The following is a 20,462-nucleotide window of genomic DNA, read 5'->3' on the forward strand; positions in this document are numbered from 1 at the left end:
AAAAAGATTTAAAAAATAAAGCAAACATCGAGGTTACATTAAGGCACTCACAATGGAAGTGAATGGAGCCAATTTTTGAGGGTTTAAAGGCAGAAATGTGAAGCTTAAAATTGTATAAAAGTACTTCTTTAATTCTTCTGTGAAAACTTTAATTATTTAAACTGTAAACTTGATTACATCGTCATTTTGACAGTCGTTTTAGGGTTTTGGGTTTGTTTACATTACATCATCAGGGCAACAAAGTTTTAAAATTGCTATAACTTCACACAGAAAAGGTTAGTAAGTGATTTTACTACACTAAAATCATGTTAAAATTCATATAGTTTATGTCTTGTGGCTATACATTTTAAACAGTGAGTATTTGAAAGTTTACAGACTTTAAAAACACCAGCTAAAAGCTGACTCTTGTCTTCTCCAGTCTAGTCTATTTACTTTTATGAAGCTGTGTCTGATCTCAATGTACCCTAAACATAAGCTGTTGTTGGTTTTAAAGAGCCTATTATAAAAGTCCTGTATTGGAGTTTTTTTTTTATTTCTAGGTGATGGCATAAACATTTCCTACCTCTATGTTCACAGTGATTACCTCTACGTCAGTGCGTGAGTTTACAGTCATGTCAGCAGAAAATGGAGCTGAGACCTTCACCTTCCAGGTCAAACAGAACATCACGTACAGGTACTGCAGTCATGGGCCCGTCAGCGGACTCCAGACACAGGAACTGAGAATGGAGCGCATATTTGTTATGTTCGTCAAAGAGGAACACATACTTCGATATGCCATGACCAACAAGATTGGCCCAGTTGGAGGTAGGTTTTCATCACAGTTACATTTTATAGAGAGTATAAGAATGGAGTTTAAAAAACAGCAGTAAGCCACTTGAGAGAGTGTGTTACAGTGATTGCACCACATTAAAGTGGTAAATTGTTATGCACAATGTGAATTGGACCCTTCTTAAAGGGAAAGTTCACCTAAAAATGAAAATTCTCTGATAATTTACTCACCTTCATACCATCCCAGATGTGTATGACTTTCTATCTTCTGCTGAAAACAAACAAATATTTTTAGAAAAATATTTCAGCTCTGTGGGTCCAAACAATGCAAGTCAACAGGGTCCAAAACTTAGAAGCTCAAAAAGCATGTTAAGGCAGCATAAAAGTAATCCGTAATACTCCTGTCGTTAAATGTATATCTTCTGAAGTGATATAACATGTGTGTGTGAGAAACAGATTAATTTAAAAAAAATAAATTATATAAATCTCCGCTTTCAAACAGCATTCCTAAGTGCTCTTCTGTTGTAAGGGCTTTTCTACTGGGCAGGGAGGAGAATTTATAGTAAAAAAGGACTTCTCACCCACACCTATCATATCACTTCTGAAGATATGGATTTAACCACTAGAGATGTATGGATTACTTTTATGCTGCCTTTATGTGCTTTTTGGACCTTCAAAGTTCTGGCCAACATTTATGGACCTACAGAGCTGAGATGTTCTTCTGTGTTCAGCAGAAGAAAGAAAGTCATACACATCTGGGATGGCATGAGTACATTTTATTTGGGGGTGAACTAGTCCTTTAACTGTGGTGCAGTCATTGTCATGCACAGTCTTTAGTAGCTTATTGCTTTTATAAAAATGCCGGAAAATGAAATATAATGTAATAATCAGATTAACGTTTCATCAAGTAATATAGCCTTAACATTGCCTGTTTACGGTTGGATAGTTCACCCAAAAATAAACATTTATCATCATTTACTCACTCTCATGTTATTCCACAATCATTTGAATTTCATTCGTCCATAGAAGACAGATGTTATGCAGAATGACAGCTTCAGTCACCATTCACATTCAGTGTGTAGAAAAGATGATGAAATGAATGGGAACGAGACTAACATGCTGCCTTAAGCCTTGTTTATACTTTCGGCTGGCACCGCTGAGCACCGCGCCGCAGACCGCACGCATACCTCCTCAAATTCTAGAGCCATTTATACTTGACATGCCCGCCGTTGTACTATTCTGTGAAACAACAGGGCAGCCCTGAGAAATATAATCTGAATCAGCAGAAAGTAGTTATGAGAAGGAGTAGTTTGCCAAAAAGTCACAACGACTTAAAAACTTTACAAGAATCTTTATTGCATTGAATGAAGAAGAAAATGAATACAAGAATCTTTGTAATAAAAGCATCAAATTTCAATCTGGTTTTGTTTTAATTTGATATTAAGGCACTGGACAAATACGTGTATCATGCGTTAAAAATTCCCATTGAAATGGGGCAATTTATGCAAGAATGGTTTTACTAATGATTTACACTAAAAAGTGTGTTCTGCTCATGTGTCATGAGTAAGGAAAATGTAATACATTTTCAATGACCTGTGTTATATATTCTTTTGTATTAAGTGTGTCAAAGTTAATCTAGTTTTAATTCAGGATTCAATAAAAGGCACTAGACAAATCCTTGTATTTATGCCCAAAGAAATCCTTATAGAATATTTCTTGGCCTTATATTCTTATAAAGTGTTCCTAACAAACAATACAAAAGCATTTAAATTTGAAGAGCAATGCTCAAGGCATTGAATGCACTGTTCCTCTATTTTATGCTTTTTAAATTGACATAAAATGAAAGAAATGCTAACAAGCAGTGTATTGACTGAGCAAACTCATTGGGCCTTGTTCTTGAAATATGAGAAAAACAAATTTGTGTGTAAATACATGCTTGTAAATCATCCATTGAAATGAATGGGGCAGTTTCCACAATAATTGTTTTACTAACAATTTGCCCACAAATATGTTCTGCTTGTGTTTCCTGAACAAGGCAAATTCACTTAATTTTCGTTAACATGTGTTCGTTTTTTGTGCCCTTTTTTGGTTTGTTTTTTGGCCAATGTAAAAGTCTTAAGAACCTTTGTAATAAAAAGCAACAAACCTCTATTTCGATTTATGTAGGATTTCTGTAAGTAATGGTTGGAAAATAAACCTAATTTTAATGTATTTCTGATAGAACTGCAATGATATCATAATATAGTAAAACTATGTAAAAATAATAAAGCAAAAATATTTGTTAAATAATTTAATATTTTTTAATATTTGATTAATCTAACAGATTAATGAATTGTCTTTTGAAACCTCCTTTTATTTATTTTATTACTATTATTAGACTACTTGTCTTGTATAATATAATACCTTTATATGCATGGACGGATCATAGATGTGCCTGCACAGTTGCCTCGAATTAGTTTATTTTGAATGTGGTGCCGCATGCATTGTTTGTCCAAGTCAGAATAATTGGAATGTGCACGACCACGTGAAATGATGGCTTGCGGCGCCAACGTGCACTTCTGCCAATGCCGTGATGACGTCCTTTATATCATGCACAACCTCACGATCAAACGGCTGCGTCGAGTATAAACCAGGCATAACATAATTTGTGTTCAATTGAAGAAAGGAAGTCATATGGTTTTGAAACAAAATGAGTGTAAGTAAATGATGACAGAAATAAAACAGTTTGGTGAACTATTACTTTGAGATAAAACTTTGTTTAAAGTGTGTTCACAGGTGTTTCAATTTAGAGCCGGAACAGTCTGTTTTATACATTGCATTTTAATGTGAAAGCATTTAACCAGACAGTGTTTTTGGAACTTTTTGCTGTTCATGGTGGTTTTCTAATTCAATTTTTGTGCAAAATCTTCAAAAACCCTCTGTACTTTAAGAGAAAATAGTTCAGATCTTTATATATGGCCTCTTATTCATTTACACTGACCCTCATTTTTGGAATAGTTTCTTTATTAACATGCTGATGGATGTGGCTTTCACACAGGACTTTCAGTGCATTGGCTTGAGTCCAGCTATCTTACTATAATGCAAATATGAGGGCTAAGATAACCACCCAGAGCCACCGGCTGCTTTCTAACACGGCCCATCATTAGACAACAGAACAGGGTCTGGAGAGAGAGAGAGGAGGACTGCACTTAAAGTTAACTATGTTGGCAAAGTAAAACAAGTGTTGAGCCTGTAGCATTTTATGGCAATTTGTGTGTGCAGTTAAGCCTTGTGTTTGTAACAAATCCCTTTATCCATTGATTTCGCTCATGTTTTAAATCAAATGTTTCTTTTTGAACCCTTGGATTTATGACCTTGTAAGGCAGTATTGTTCAAAGGAGAGATTTTAATGGGACGACAGACCATGACGTTGTGGTTCATGGCTATTGCTGTAGATGTTGACTTTAAGATGATAAGTGGGGCTGGGATGAGCATATCGCCAGCTGTGTTGTATCTAGTCCGTAGGCAGAGTAAGATCATAGCATATCTAGTTCACTTAAGGAATCATGCAATTTGATAGCCAAAACCTGATGTGACATTTCTTTTGCTTGCAGTTGACTTAAGCAAGAAAGGTTTATAGGAGATGTTAGAACCTCACTACATGTAGTTCTTTCAATCATAATGAATTTTATCACCCCAGTAGATATGATAAAGGCCTCATTTGGGATAACATCTGTCTATCTTCTACTGTTACAAAATACATTTTTATCCAAAGTATCTTATAAATAAATGAGCAGTGATGGGTAAGTTACTCAAAAAGTAATCCCCTACAAATGTCCAATTATTTAAATACAATTGTAACCAGATTACTTTTCCCATGATTATTTCTTAGAAACGTAATACATTACTAATAATTTTTCTTACTTTCTCAATCTTCACAGACATTTTTCTTTGCTCAACAAATTCAAAATAATGTCTATTTTCTCCATTTTCACATGCAAGTCACTCAAACAAGTCACACTTAGCACCACATGTTTCTCCCTTACAAAAGACTATTAGGAGGCGCATGTCCTTAAGCTGTCATAGAAAAGCAGAGATGTGCTAATGACCATAATTCATGTTTTAAAATCGACATAAATAATAATATTTTAGAACTGTGTAACCCAAGTAATGTACTTAAAAGTAATTAACTTCACTGAACGTTAGTAACTGTAATCTGAATACTAGAAGCTTAAAAGTAATTAGATTGAAGATGCTAATTACCGACACTGAAAATGAGAATATTCCAAGCAAATTCTATCATAATTTACGCACCCTCATGTTGTTCAAAACCCTTATGACTTATTTACTTATGTGGAACACAAAAAATACAACTAAAAAATAGTGCTAGAAAAAAATAAAACAAGACAAACGCACAATTGAAAGCATTTTTGGCATAATGTTGATTACCACAATAATTAATTTCCTTCTTTTGATTGATTTAAAGAAAAGGAGGAATGAGTCCAAATACATTTTTGTGGTAATCAACATTATGCCAAAAATGCTTTCAATTGAGCTTAACTTGAATTGAACCCGGAACATTCCTTTAACCTCAATCAACAGACTTAATGTTGGTTACCACAAAACATTATTTTGACTTGCCGCCCCTTTTCTTAAAAAAATAAATAAATCTAAAATGCGTGCCAAGTGACTCCAGCCAGGTCTCCCAAGCAACCAAATTGGCCTGGTTGCTAGGGAGGGTAGAGTCACATGGGGTAACCTCCTCGTGGTCGCTATAATGTGGTTCTCCCTCTCGGTGGGATGTGTGGTGAGTTGTGCGTGGATGCCACGGAGAATAGCGTGAAGCCTCCACACACGCTAGGTCTCCGCGTTAATGCGTTCAACAAGCCACGTGATAAGATGCATGGATTGACGGTCTCAGACGCGGAGGCAACTGAGATTTTTCTTCCACCACCCGGATTGAGGCGAGTCACTATGCCACTGCAAGGACTTAGAGCACATTGGGAGTTGGGCATTCCAAATTGGGGAGAAAAGGGGAGAGAAAAAATCTGGGTTATTATGAAACATTTACAATGGAAGTGAATGGGGCCAATCTGTAAATGTTAAAATACTCACTATTTAAAAAGTATACCCACAAGACATAAACAAAATGCATGTTAACATGATTTTAGTGAGATAAAACCGTTACTAACCTTTTCTGTTTCAAGTTATAGCCAATTTTACAACTTTGTTGCCATGACTATGTAATGTCAACAAACACTAAAACAACTATAAAAACGATGGTTCAAACAACTTAACAGCTCAAATACTACATGAGTTTTAACAAAAGAATTAATGTAAGTGCTTTTATAAAATTATAAACTTCACATTTCTGCCATTTCACCCTCCTATTTTTTTTTAAAGAAAAGGACTAAATTATTTTTTGTGGTATTCAACATTGACACAAATGCTGTCAATTGGGATACACTTGTATTGAACTTGAAATACTCCTTTACATTTTGTGTTGTTTCTCCCCAAAACTTATTCTTTCAAATGACTTGGAATATGATGCACAAATTGTATTAGCTGCTTTTTTTTTTTCATTACAATTTTGGCTCCTTTTTTCTGTCAACTGCCAATATATTAACCAGATGGAACAGAACATTCATTACACTTTTCCCTTTTGTGTTCCACATAAAAAGTCACATGTGTTTGGAGCAACATGCGGGTGAGGAAATAATGGCAGCATTATCAGAATGTCCAGAACTGCTTATAGTCAAACGTCTGGTGCTATTAGACTAGTGGTGGAGTGCTTGGTGTATGACCAGCTGCTGATATGTAACTGTAGTGAGTGCTTGGGATTCCAGAGAACTCATACACATTATCCCCTCATGACAGATTTGGAAGGCAGGTTTCGGAGGAATAGTTGTGGAGTGATGTTGTGGGAACAGAAGGACACCCCGGAATCCCTGTTCCCAAAAGATCCAAGCTTCTTCCACATGGACCCTGTCCGAAATTGGAAAACACAGCTGCTGATGTCTGTCCAGCATGACAAGACTAGCGTATAGTAATTAGGCCAGTGGTGACACTTAAAGGGATAGATAGATTAAAATTCTGTAATCATCCACTCACTCTGATGTTGTTCCAAACCTGTATGACTTTCTGACACAGAAGGAGATATTACACAGAATGACTAACCGTCTCAATCAGCATTCACTTTCAATGTAAGTAAAAGAGATGTAATAAAAGTTAATGGTAATTTAAATTACATAATTTGTATGCAACAGAAGAAAGAAAAGTCAAAGGGTTTTGGAACAACATGACACAGAATTAAATGTTAATTTATGAATGAAATTAATTGATGGGCCAAAGCTCATCACACTCACACACACACACCTGACATAAGTTTATTGTGTGAGATAAAAAAGTGAGGACTGTTCCTTTCCCGGTCGGGACAGCAGTTTCCCACCTGGTTCATCCACCACCTTTGTCTCCACCCCACTGGTCTGTCCCTGTCCCTTTAATTAGCACCAAAGTTAAAAAGAACCAGGGACCCTCCTATCCACCTTGGCAACATTTGTCCTCTAGTTTCTTTCCATTTTCCCCCTCCTCTGTGTGGAGTCACTTTAAAGGGGACTGTCTCTCTCGTTCTCTCTCACTTCAAACAAAAGTCTTCTTGTCTGCCTTTGATAATTGGCCAAATTGGTCCCTGGACTGGGTGAGGAAATCAAGCTGTTTTTAATGTGTGATGAGGAGGCGTTTGGTGGGGTTTAACATAGTCAGCATTACCCAGAGCCATATAGAGAGAGAGTTGCGACAACGGAAGTTCTAAATGCTTGATCGTCACGTGATTCACGTAGACTTCAGATAGTTCCAGGAAGTGCTTTGGCGGGCATTTCAAACTGTTAGAGTAGAGTGACAGAACTGCGATTTTTGGTAATTAGTAGTCAATAAATGCATTTATTTTATATATTTATGTAACACACCGACATATGTATGTAGCATGAATATGTTGTTACAGCGATGTTGTTTTTTTAAAGATCAAATCAGCTAATATTTGAGGATTAGTGTTCGCTTACCGTTATTTGCCTCAACTTATTTCAGGCTAGGGTTTCTGTTGCCTTTTTATGTTACCTCATGTTCATTGTTTTTACTAATCTCATGGTAACTAATGTCATATTTATGACTTTTCAGATAGTACATAGACAGGCTGGTGACAGGTGATTTCCAGCTCGCACCGCACAATGGGTCAATGAACTATTAACTATTAGCAGCAGTTACGGAAATTTAAAATTTAGCGAAATGAAGCTTATTGTTTACAATTCTTACAATTCTATATATAGTAATATAATTATTTATGTATTATAAATATTATATATCTAATGTATAATTCTTACAATACTTATTCATATACACAATACACTCACCTAAAGGATTATTAGGAACACCATACTAATACTGTGTTTGACCCCCTTTCGCCTTCAGAACTGCCTTAATTCTACGTGGCATTGATTCAACAAGGTACTGAAAGCATTCTTTAGAAATGTTGGCCCATATTGATAGGATAGCATCTTGCAGTTGATGGAGATTTGTGGAATGCACATCCAGGGCACGAAGATCCCGTTCCACCACATCCCAAAGATGCTCTATTGGGTTGAGATCTGGTGACTGTGGGGGTCATTTTAGTACAGTGAACTCATTGTCATGTTCAAGAAACCAATTTGAAATGATTCGAGCTTTGTGACATGGTGCATTATCCTGCTGGAAGTAGCCATCAGAGGATGGGTACATGGTGGCCATAAAGGGATGGACATGGTCAGAAACAATGCTCAGGTAGGCCGTGGCATTTAAACGATGCCCAATTGGCACCAAGGTCCCTAATGTGTGCCAAGAAAACATCCCCCACACCATTACACCACCACCAGCAGCCTGCACAGTGGTAACAAGGCATGATGGATCCATGTTCTCATTCTGTTTACGCCAAATTCTGACTCTACCATCTGAATGTCTCAACAGAAATCGAGACTCATCAGACTTGGCAACATTTTTCCAGTCTTCCACTGTCCAATTTTGGTGAGCTCTTGCAAATTGTAGCCTCTTTTTCCTATTTGTAGTGGAGATGAGTGGTACCCGGTGGGGTCTTCTGCTGTTGTAGCCCATCCGCCTCAAGGTTGTGTGTGTTGTGGCTTCACAAATGCTTTGCTGCATACAAAGTTGCTCAGGCAAAGTTGCTCTTCTATTAGCTTGAATCAGTCGGCCCATTCTCCTCTGACCTCTAGCATCAACAAGGCATTTTCGCCCACAGGACAGCCGCATACTGGATGTTTTTCCCTTTTCACACCATTCTTTGTAAACCCTAGAAATGGTTGTGCGTGAAAATCCCAGTAACTGAGCAGACTGTGAAATACTCAGACCGGCCCGTATGGCACCAACAACCATGCCATGCTCAAAATTGCTTAAATCACCTTTCTTTCCCATTTTGACATTCAGTTTGGAGTTCAGGAGATTGTCTTGACCAGGACCACACCTCTAAATGCATTGAAGCAACTGCCATGTGATTGGTTGATTAGATAATTGCATTAATGAGAAATTGAACAGGTGTTCCTAATAATCCTTTAGGTGAGTGTATATTCATCTTTAAAACAACTTAAGCATACTTGTATATAAACTGCCGTTCAAAAGTAATGAGGCTGAAAATTCAGCTTGGCATCACAGGAGTAAATTACATTTTAAAATACATTAAAATAGAAAACAGTTATTTTAAATTGTAATAATTTATTACGATATTACTTTTTTTTTAAAACGATGGATGAAACTGAATCAAGAGAACAGATTTTACAATTAATAGGGTGTTCGTAACTAACTTTATCCAGCTCCAATCCTTGCCTAATCTGTTAGTTATCCGATAACATCCCTTATCTCCTAATTTAATGAGTAATACTCAACTATAAGGTTTTAATTTACAAGTTATTTTTATTTAGATGTACTGATAATATACAGAATAAGATAATATTATTCTTTAAACGTCTCACCTTTTAAAAGTGCATAACAAGCGGTTTGTACTGCTGCATCTCTACGGCGGGGCATGTGTTTGCTGCTACTTCCGGGAACTATTGAGAGGCTCCACGAGCCGCCATTGCTGTAAAAAAAACGTTCCATTGGAGTCAATGGAGTTGTCGCAACTCTCTCTCTCTATATGGCTCTGGCATTACCCAAGGGTTCCAACAATGGGTCCCTCATGGTGTTTCGTATGGCGAATTCTACTGAAGCACAATGAAGTTCTGTTGTCTTTGTCTAAGAAGTTTGGTAATGTCAGTCTGGTAATGCTAGGTGGTCTGTTCTAATTGTGCGGGAGCCATCCTGAGTTTTACAACTATATTAAAGTTGTTGGTTTTTCCAGGTCAAGTACTTTGACCTCTGAGGTCATTAGAGGAAGAATGGCCCATTTGAGATTGTGTTCACACCTCTCCATATGTTAACACCTGTGAATGAACGTTTATTACAAGGCCCCCATTACTAAATGTCTGAAAGCTGTCTGCGGTTCTATATCACCACTCAGTATAACATCATGTCTGATGTTGACAATGTCTGGAATGTCCTGTATTTGGGTGGTGGAAAGTTGGCAACCCAGTGGGCAACACATGTTCAAATCAGGCTTGTGCCATTTCCCAATCTCTCACATTTTCTCACCTTTTTTCCCCAATTTTGGCATGCCCAACTAAGTCCTCGTGGTGGTGTAGTGACTCATCTCAATCCGGGTAGCGGAGGACGAATCTCATTTGCCTCTGCATCTGAGACCATCAGTCCACGCATAGCATTATCACATCTTATCACATAGCATGCATGTGGAGACTCATGCTATTCTCCGCTGCATCGATGCACAAGTCACCACGTGCCCCACCAAGAGCGAGAACCACATTATAGCTACCACTAGGAGGTAACCCACCGTCAATCTACCCGCCCTAGCTACCGGGCCAATTGGTTGCTTAGGAAGCCTGACTGGAGTCACTCAGCATGCCCTGGATTTAATCTTGTGAACTCAGATTTGGTAGTCAGCGTCTTTACTTGCTGAGCTACCCAGGCCCCTTTCATTCTTTGTTTTGATATAAAAACAATTATTTTAAATAAGATTTTAATACTTTTTTTTTTTTAATCAAAGTTTAGTAATTTTATGAGCTGGAAAAAAAGCATATGGTGCAAATGAATGGGAAATATACATTCAAAACCCTGTAAAAGTGGGCGGTCACTGTTGCAATCTATTGTTTTTCAGTTTGCTTAGTTTTCTATTAGACTGATACCCATGAATTAGAACCAGGTCATTTCAAGTTATTTGCTTGTTCCTAATCATAATTTCTGTGCCTCCACATCTACAGCTGGGGACCCAGAACCAGAACATGTGAACCCCTGTTACTCTGGAAATCATGACTGTGACACAACTGCACAGTGTGTGCCGGGCGAGGGCCAGCTGTTCACGTGTCAGTGTGCCACAGGTTACCGAGGAGACGGACATAACTGTTATGGTAAGTGAAGTGGTTTTGAATGGAAATACAGTAGCCTCAAAAAGTATATGGACACTTGAGACACAAATACAGATTTAAGAATGTCATTGCATTTTATAGCAAAACATAAAACCAAGTGGCATTTATTTTAAAGAAATATAACACAATGATGCATTTTATGCACAATATTTCAAGTTAGGTTGCAAATTATTAAATAGTAGATACAGGATATTTAAAAAAAAAGAAAAAGTCAAACGTTTGTGGAACACTGCCATAGTTTACGTGATGAACTACACTAGTGGTTACTCTGCTTGGACCAGGGCTGGACTGGTACTCTGGCATACCGAGCATTTTCCCGGTGGGCCGACACACTTTGGGGCCGATCAGGGGCGGACAGGCCACCAGGAGAAACGAGTGGGCCGGTGGGTCGGCCGCGAAACGGGCCGAATTGGCCGCGATAAGCTATAATGTACCGCCTCGTTATGCAGAACAGGCTACAAAACGGCGCCGCGATATGCAGAAAAGGCCAGCACCCCCAATCGCTCAACAACTTTTGGCCGAGTTGCTATGTAAAATCCCAGACCGATTTCTCTTCCCAGTCCTGCCCTGGCTAAGACACCTGTGTGAACTTCAGGGGAACTTAATACATCCACTAAAAATCACCTTGAAACCAGCTGATTCGTTGTTGCAAAAACAGCTCAGAAAAAGGAACATTTTGCATTGTGAAAATATCTAGCCTCATTTGGGTCCAGATGTTACTTGTTTTGATATTTTTATTCTAATGATATTAAACTCCAAAAACTTTTTGGGCCACTCTTGTTTAATCTGATGAGGGTCTGGAGTACTTTGGGAATTATTCCTCTCGGGGAGTAACCCAACAGTCTGCTTTTCATCTACTTTCATTAGAGTCCTGCATATGTGTAACATCAAAACTGCGCTTCATTCTGAAGTGGGGTCAACACAACTGTAGGACACCAGCACAACCAGACATTTCCTATCTGATGAGTCAAACACTACTCAAACACTCAAGTTATTTTTCCACTGACAGGGTGTTGGTAGGCCTACTGGTGTTTGCAGAATCTTAATCCTCATGGACCATAAAGCAATTCTAATGGCTAAAGAAACTTTCAGGCTACTTTCTGCCGTGCCTGATTCGAAAATCTGCAAAATCAGTTATATGATGTTGTCTTTACTATGTAAATATGACAATTAATCTTTGAAATTGCATGCCACATTGTCAACTATGTTTCTTATCTGATTTTTCAGAAATATCATAATAAAGCCATTTACTCACTAGCTTAGCATACCACTTGTCATTATTCTACTAGATTAGCAAACTGATTAGTTGGCTAGTTTAGCATAATGTAAGCTAGTTAGCCTGATAGCTTACCTTACTGCTAACTATTATACTAACAGTTCTAAAGTTAGCTTATTAGCCTGCTAGTCTAGCATATACGCTACATAAATTGCTACACTCTTTGTTATTTGTAGCTGCCAATGCTACAACAAGATAGCTGAAAAGGTTATTTGACAATGTGCAACAAAATGTCTGCATTTTTAAAGAAGCATTACAAACTGGCTACCTATGTTCTGAAATATATATTTATTTAAAAACTCATAAGGCCAAGATGTGCTACAGTTTGTTTGTTTTGGGCAGAATACATTGTAACATAGTCAGTTACGTCATCGTTCAGCTCTCAAGTCAGCGGAAACATGGCTATGTTCCCCAGGCAAACACCAGTTCCGGTATGAACTTCAGTACCATTTTGGTGGAAATGGGGTTTTAGTGTATCCTGAGTTGACCCTCTGCCCCCTTTTCACAGACTGCTGTTTTTTCATCTTCTGCCCACTGTTACAAGCCATACAGCAGAAAGACTAAACAGTCTCCATATGGAATGTGGAAGATCTGTAGGGTTGTGGTGCATCTGGGGACAATTTGTAAGCAACGTTTTCAGTGTTATTTCTGTTTGAGCCACACGAAAAGAGGCCACATCCTTAACTGTTTGCTAGAAAGGGGGTATAGGCAACCTGATATTTCCTCGTTTGAGCATGGATTTTGAGGTGATATCTTACTTCTGAAGTAGTGATGTCCAATTTTCGAAAGGATTGTACTTTTGAGCCATTTTTTTTTAATATTCAAAGCATATAATCGCATGACTGTAAGGGATGACTTTACTTAGAACAGAAGCCCCTGAACTGCACTTTGAAAAAAAAAAAAAAAAAACTTTTAGTAAAAAAAACATAATCTGTCTATAATTATTTTGTCACTCTTAAGTTTTTTTTTTTCTCTCTCTCTCTCTCTCTCTCTCGCTCTCTCTCTCTCTCTCTCTCTCTCTCTCTCTCTCTCTCTATATATAAATGTTTATCTCTATAATTTTTTTCCCCTCTCTAAATACTTTTTTCTCTCCTAAAATGTAATTTTTTTTATTTTGGAACTGACACAAGTGATAAGTATCACCTTTGTAAATCCGGCAATGCTGATAATACAAATTTTACTGGGAAACATTTAAGTGATGACTCAAAAAAAAAAAAAGGGTAAATCAACAGTTCTTTTGAACAAATTATTTTAAGAGAAACTAGCCTTACAAAGTGATTTTCTGAAATGAATCGGATTTCCCAGTACTATTCTGAAGGGCACTGCCTGCACTTCAATATGTGTGTGGGAGTTGTACCGGTATGTGTGTGTGTGTGCATAAGTATATGTGTGCATACAGTATGTGGGTTTTCAGGCAGCATGTTCCTATTAGAGGATCATTTCATCACCTGTCTGAACTGCTCACTCTACAGATTAGATAGTAAAGGGGTCAAGGAAAGAGAGCAGAGAAAAATCAAGAGAGAAAAACAGAGGGGGGGGGGGGGTTCTTTACCCTCCCTGTAATTAGCAGTGATCAAAACCAGGTCTCCTGCTGTCCAGCCCTTTACCCACCCAGAGCCTCAGGCCTGTTCCCACGCACTCCGACAGGGACGAGATCCCCCGCTCTCTCTCCCTGTCATCACAAACGCCCAGATCTCAGGGCATGGTTTGTCTCTCTAGCACCTGACTGCCATGCTTGATGAATTCCAAGACACCTCGTTCAACTTTTCACATACCAAATGTACTTCAAACAAATGTTGGTGTTGGAAGAATCTGGTTCCCTAGTTGGTTAAAGGAATAGTTCACCCCAAAATACCTGAAAATTGCTATTATTTACTCACCCTCATGTTGTTCCAAATCTCCATGATTTAATTTTTTATGTGGGACATGAAAAGAAGAAATTTTTGAAGAATGTTCTTGCAGCTCAGACCAATATAGAAATACAGAAGTACCATTAAATTAATCCATAGGACTTGTGCACTGTATTCCAAGTTTGAAGACCAATGGTTGCTGATTACTTTGTGTTATTCTTCCAATTTTTGGAAGCTCACATCTAGGCCCCATTTGCATTAGGAATTAAAAATGGCTGAATTATTCCTTTAAAAGTAGAGCAGTGTGAATTGTTATTGAGTACTTGTTCTCTCTTGTTGTAGATGTGGATGAGTGTGCAGAAGGTCTGAGCTCCTGCGGTGCTCACTCTCATTGTGTGAACTTGCCCGGAAGCCATCGCTGTCAGTGTCACGGCGGATTTGAGTTTGGATTTGATGGACGCACATGTCAGGGTAAGACACTTCCTCATGTCTAAAGTAGACGTGTCTTCCCCAGGGCTGGACTGGTAATCTGGCATACCAGGCATTTTCGTGGTGGGATTTTAAATTTTAGATTAAAATATGAAGATACTGCAGCATTACATTTGGCATTGTGGCAAGTGTAAAGCCAAAATTAATTTATGCTGTCTTAAACTAGTCATTGGCTATGTTTAGAATGGCATCCCACTATACTGCTCATTATGCGTTATGTAAACTGTGCACAGCATGCGCATTTTCTGTCATTTTCTTTTTTGTACACAAAATTAGATTAATAATGGTAGATGTAAAGGGCATTACAGGGAAAGGAGGCAAGAACCAGCTTGACAATATAAATTATGTGTAATTTAATACTTAAACAAAAAAACACAAACACACACATGACGGACAGATGCCTGTAAACGTTCTCTCTCTCGCACCACCGTCCGCAGTTAGCCTTAATCCCTCTCGGAGGCTTGATTAGCCCCGCCCTCCGCCCTGTCACAGGAGATAACCTTTTATTTCTAAGGTGGGGTTATATTAAATGCTATATTAAATCCCCAACAATCCAATTTATTAAAACACTTTGCTAAAAATGTTCAGGGCATTATGATTAAGGGCTTTATTAACTTAAAAGTTAACAGTTCACCCAGAAATGAAAATGTATTACTTTCTTTCTTCTACAGAACACAATTGATGATATTTAGAAGAATATAGGTCTTTGTAGGTCTATACAATGCAATTGAATGGTGATAAAAAAAAATTACATTTGAAAGCACATAAAGGCAGCATAAAAGTAATACGATCCAGTGGTTTAATCCATGTCTTTTGAAGCTATCCAATTGGTTTTGGGTGAGATCAGATCAAAATGTAACTCAGTTTTCACTGTACATCTTGCAATTCCAGATTACACTTCCTAGTGCTTGACACATGCGCAGAGTGCTAGATGACCTTAGGAAGTGTAATCAAGCTTGAAATTATTATCACCAAGGAGACTGCAGATGTCAAAATTTATGGTGAAAAATAATTTACATTTTGGTCTTTTCTCACCCAAAATGGTCAAGATTGCTTCAGAAGACATGGATTTAACCTCTGAAGTCTTATGGATTACTTTTATGCTGCCTTTATGTGCTTTTTGGAATTTCAAAGATTTGATCACTATTCACTTGCATTGTATAGACCTTTTTAAAAAATCTTAATTTGTGTTCAGCAGAAGAAAGTCACACATGTCTGGGATGGCATGAAGGTGAGTAAATAATGAGAGAATGTAATTTTTTTTTATTCTTTTAAGTGTTGCAACTGTGCCCTGGTCAGCATTTAATGTGTTACTCAATCTTGTTAAAAAATGTGTTACTGATTTGTGTAGTCAGTGGAATGTAACAGAGCACATACACAGGCTCATTCTCTCAGCTGAATTCTGTGGGTGAAGAGTTTGCAGTGCAGGGAAAGACATGGGTAACCAGGGGGTATTTTGATTGAAACAATAACCCAATGTCCCCACTCAGGGAATGAGTATAGGTGACTCACATCTGAACAACACATGGGGGTCAGAGGACAGTTAACTCTTCCTGTTCAGCCCTTTCTCATCTTCAACAGGATGGTTGGAGTTAGAAGACTTTGGGCTACAACCAGGAGTCAGACTAACATCCTGAGAAATGTTGTTAATGTTTGAGTAATGTAATACATATGTGCTTTGGGGATGGTGTATTTGTTGAATTGTGGAGTGAATGTTGTGTTTTTGGTGAATGCAGATGTGGACGAATGCCGTGACCAGCCGTGCCACAGCCAGGCTTTGTGCTCAAACACTCAAGGATCATTCCAGTGTCAGTGCCAACCAGGATTCCATGGAGATGGTTTCCAGTGCTATCCTGAAAATGGTAGGGCCATCTTTTTACTTCCATGAAAGGAAAAGCTAATCTTTTGGTTGTCTGGATGTTTTAAACCCTAGTAAACTGTCCACCTCCCAATGCAAAGGGTGCATAAAGCAGTAGACAGCAAAATTATTTACAGTTAATGGATTTGCTCCCCACAAGGAGAATTTTAGATGAGTCACTTGAGTTAGTTTAATGCATTTTTTTATCTATCTATTTTAAATATCCTGTGGTGGTGGGGGCGTGGTTGAGCACCGGCTTGTGAATAGAGCCGAAACCGGGGAATTAAGGGTGGAAGAATGCCACCATGGATCCCTCACCTCTGGATGACGTTGTCAAGACCCTTGCCAGCATCCACCAGACACAACATCAGGCCCTCCTCGAGCTGCGCACCAAACAGGAGCAGTGGTTCATTGCGCTCCTCCAGGCCCAAGCTGAGGACACGCAGACATTCCGGAGATTGCTGCACCAGGAGAGCCGTGACCCCAGACTCTGTGAACGCCCCACCCTGGGTTCCACTAGTCAAGATGATTCCCCAGGAGGATCCAGTGGCCTTCCTGGAGATCTTTGAGCTGACGGCGGGGGCATGCAGATGGCCCCAGTGTTGTCCGGGGAAGCCCAACTCGCAGCGCAGCAGTTACCAGAGGATCACCTCCTGGTGTACGCAGACTTGAGGAAAACCATCCTGCAATGGGTCAGCCGGACACCTGAGCAGCAGCACCAATGCTTACGCTCGAAGACCATTGGCCGCCAGTTTGCCTTCACCCAACAACTCTGGGATGCCTGCCAGAGGTGGTTGCTGGCTGAGCAATGCGACGTTGTAGCTGTCATCAATCTGGTGGTACTGGAGCAGTTTATCACTCGACTTCTGTAAGGGACGGTGGAGTGGGTCCAGTACCACTGCCCGGCGTTACTCCAAACAGCCATCCAGCTGGCAGAGGACCACATAGTGGCATATTCGGGAGCCGGTGAACTTTCCGTCCTGTTCCTCCCAAATTGGCTCCTCGGCTCTGGGGATTGCACTACCCGTTGGTTTCCTCTGCCTCACTCCCATGGTGGTGGACCCGCTGTCACGGGCACGGGTGTGGATTCTGGGACGTTCTGTTGGAGCTCCGGGGAGCCTGGGCATTTCCGGGACCGATGCCTGGTGCTGGAGATGGGGACATTGGTTCAGGTCCCTGATGCACCGCAGGCTGTCCCTGATTGAGCTGGGACATACCGCATACCTATGAGTATTAACGGGGGGTATATATATCAGGCCTTGGTGGATTCGGGTTGTAGCAAAACTTCCATCCATCAATTTCCCTCTGGAGCAGACACGAGACTCTTAGGCACGCCTTCGACAAAGTGAGAGTGATTGATGGTCATCGTCTTCAGCCAGACATTCCACTCACATACCTGTACATTTCTATTATGAATGACCTGTTGTAATGAGTGACACAGGAGGCTCATACATAGGAAGATACAACCCAGTTATTTATACTGAAGAACTGTCAGGACATGTTATTCCAGATGGCTTATTATAATCCGATGGCAGGTCACTTAGGGCAGGAAAAGACACTGAACTATCTAATGGCCTGTTTCTATTGGTGTTCACTGGGATGTTCTCAGATGGTGTGCGGCATGCCGTGAATGTCAGCTGGTGAATCTGCTGGCCACCCCAAGAGCGCTTGCATCCTTTCATTGAGGTCCCTTTCGAAAGAATTGGTATAGACCTCGTCGGGCCATCAGAGTGGACGTCACACGGGCATCACTTTGTGTTGGATCTGGTGGACTACGCAACACGATATCCGTAGTGATGCAGAGGCACTCCTCAGAATTATCTTCCAAGTGGGGATTCCAAAAGAAATCCTCACTGATCAAGGAACTTATTTTATGTCACGCACACTATGCGAGCTGTGTGAATTAAGGGGTATTATATTGATTCGGACAAGCGTCTACGACCCACAAATGGACGGCTTGGTCAAACGTTTAATAAAACCCTGAAAATCATGATTCGTAAGGGTTTTTGGCAGATCCCCTTAACACTGGGAAGGCCAGATGGCTCCCTGGCCTGAGTCGGGCCATGGGGGTATGTGGTGGTGGGGGCGTGTTTGAGTGGATGTGAATGGAGAGCGAGATCAGGAGATGAGAACGGTAAGGATCATCACCTGGCAATGATTGTCTCTAACAGCTGTTTGTCATTGCAGTGAGAGTGGAGACAAGCTTCAAGGGCAAGCCGGACGCCAGTGAGGGGAGAGAGAGCTGCACACACACACACGCACACACAGAGAGACAGTGCTATTTTGATTTAGCTGAAAAGCAAGTTTTCTGTGTGGAGAAAAAAAAGGCTTCCTCCTTTCCCTTAAGCAGAGACATTACCAATTACATATCCATTTTACGTTTTCATTTTACATTCCCTTCCTTTACTTAGGAGGTCATCCCAAGACTCAGTGTGAGCAGCACAGAGACAGTCTTCAGAGAGGAACAGGTGGCGTTCCTCAGGTTGGAGCCTTCATCCCTCAGTGTGATGAGGAGGGTCAATATAGACCGCTGCAGTGTCACGGCTCCACAGGTCACTGCTGGTGTGTGGACAGTAGGGGGCAGGAGAAAGTGGGCACCCGCACTCTGCCCAGAACCCCACCAAGAAACTGTGTTGAGCCAGGTAAGAGATATAGGGCTACTGGAAAGTTTTTGGTCCAGTCAAATTGTGGGCCATGGTGTGGATTTTGTTTGAAATTCCCTAACATTTTTCAAGATGACTAGGTATAATCCTCAAGGGTTAATACGAATTTCATTTTATGAACAGAATTATATTTGTTTTGAGACCTAAGCATTGTATTTAGATATTTTGATACATTAAGATAGTGAGATGTGTTAGAGAGTCAATGTTGTCAATGAGCCCATTTACATGCACACCAATATGCTGATAACTCACACAAAATCAGCTTATTTAAAAAATCAGACAAAGCAAGAAAACCATATGAGACTTTAAATAATCAATTTATTGTTTGCTTTTAATGTCAAACCATGAAGAGGCATGTGCACAATACTTGCTTACATTGGAGAATTCGTTAGAAACACAGACAAATGTGTTTAAAGGCAATGGCAAAACAGGGTAATGGGCAAAAATCTACCCGTGTTGTTTTGTTTTTTTATTATTATTATAGCCATCTTTACATTGCAAAGGTAGCAGGAACAGCATGTGAAGAAGCATATACACAGATCAGCCACAACATTAAAACCACCTGGCTAGTATGGTGTAGGTCCTCCTTGTGCTGACAAAACTGCGCCAACCTGAGATGCTATTCTTCTCACCACAGTCTTACAGAGTGGTTGTCTGAGTTACCGTAGACTATGTCAGTTCGAACGAGTCTGGCCATTCTCTGTTGACCTCTCTCATCAACAAGGCATTCCCGTCAATAGAACTGCATCTCACTGGATTTTTTTAGTTTTTGGCACCATTGTGAGTAAATTCTAGAGACTGTTGTTCGTGAAAAACCCAGGAGATCAGCAGTTACAGAAATACTCAAACCAGCCTGTCTGGCACCAACAAGAGAATGGCCAGACTGGTTCAAACTGAAAAAGTCTACGGTAATTAAGATAACCACTCTGTACAATTGTGGTGAGAAGTATAGCATCTCAGAATGCTAAGATGTGGTTTGGCACTGTTTTGGCACTAGGGGGACCTACACAATATTAGGCAGGTGGTTTTAACATTTTATGCATTCAAATGGGCAGATGAGTG

General features: G+C 39.7%; 1 protein-coding gene across 1 annotated transcript in view; it reads left to right on the forward strand.

The window, feature by feature from the left end:
• The window catches only part of LOC127657043 (nidogen-2-like), a 52,373-nt gene that overhangs the window by 16,588 nt on the left and 15,323 nt on the right, over nucleotides 1–20,462 (forward strand). Inside the window, 5 exon segments of the mRNA XM_052145681.1 lie at nucleotides 577–804; nucleotides 11,100–11,246; nucleotides 14,733–14,861; nucleotides 16,616–16,741; nucleotides 19,149–19,379. Coding sequence (XP_052001641.1) covers nucleotides 577–804; nucleotides 11,100–11,246; nucleotides 14,733–14,861; nucleotides 16,616–16,741; nucleotides 19,149–19,379 — 861 coding nt within the window.

The sequence above is a fragment of the Xyrauchen texanus genome, chromosome 16 (assembly GCF_025860055.1).
Source record: "Xyrauchen texanus isolate HMW12.3.18 chromosome 16, RBS_HiC_50CHRs, whole genome shotgun sequence".
Taxonomy (NCBI): domain Eukaryota; kingdom Metazoa; phylum Chordata; class Actinopteri; order Cypriniformes; family Catostomidae; genus Xyrauchen; species Xyrauchen texanus.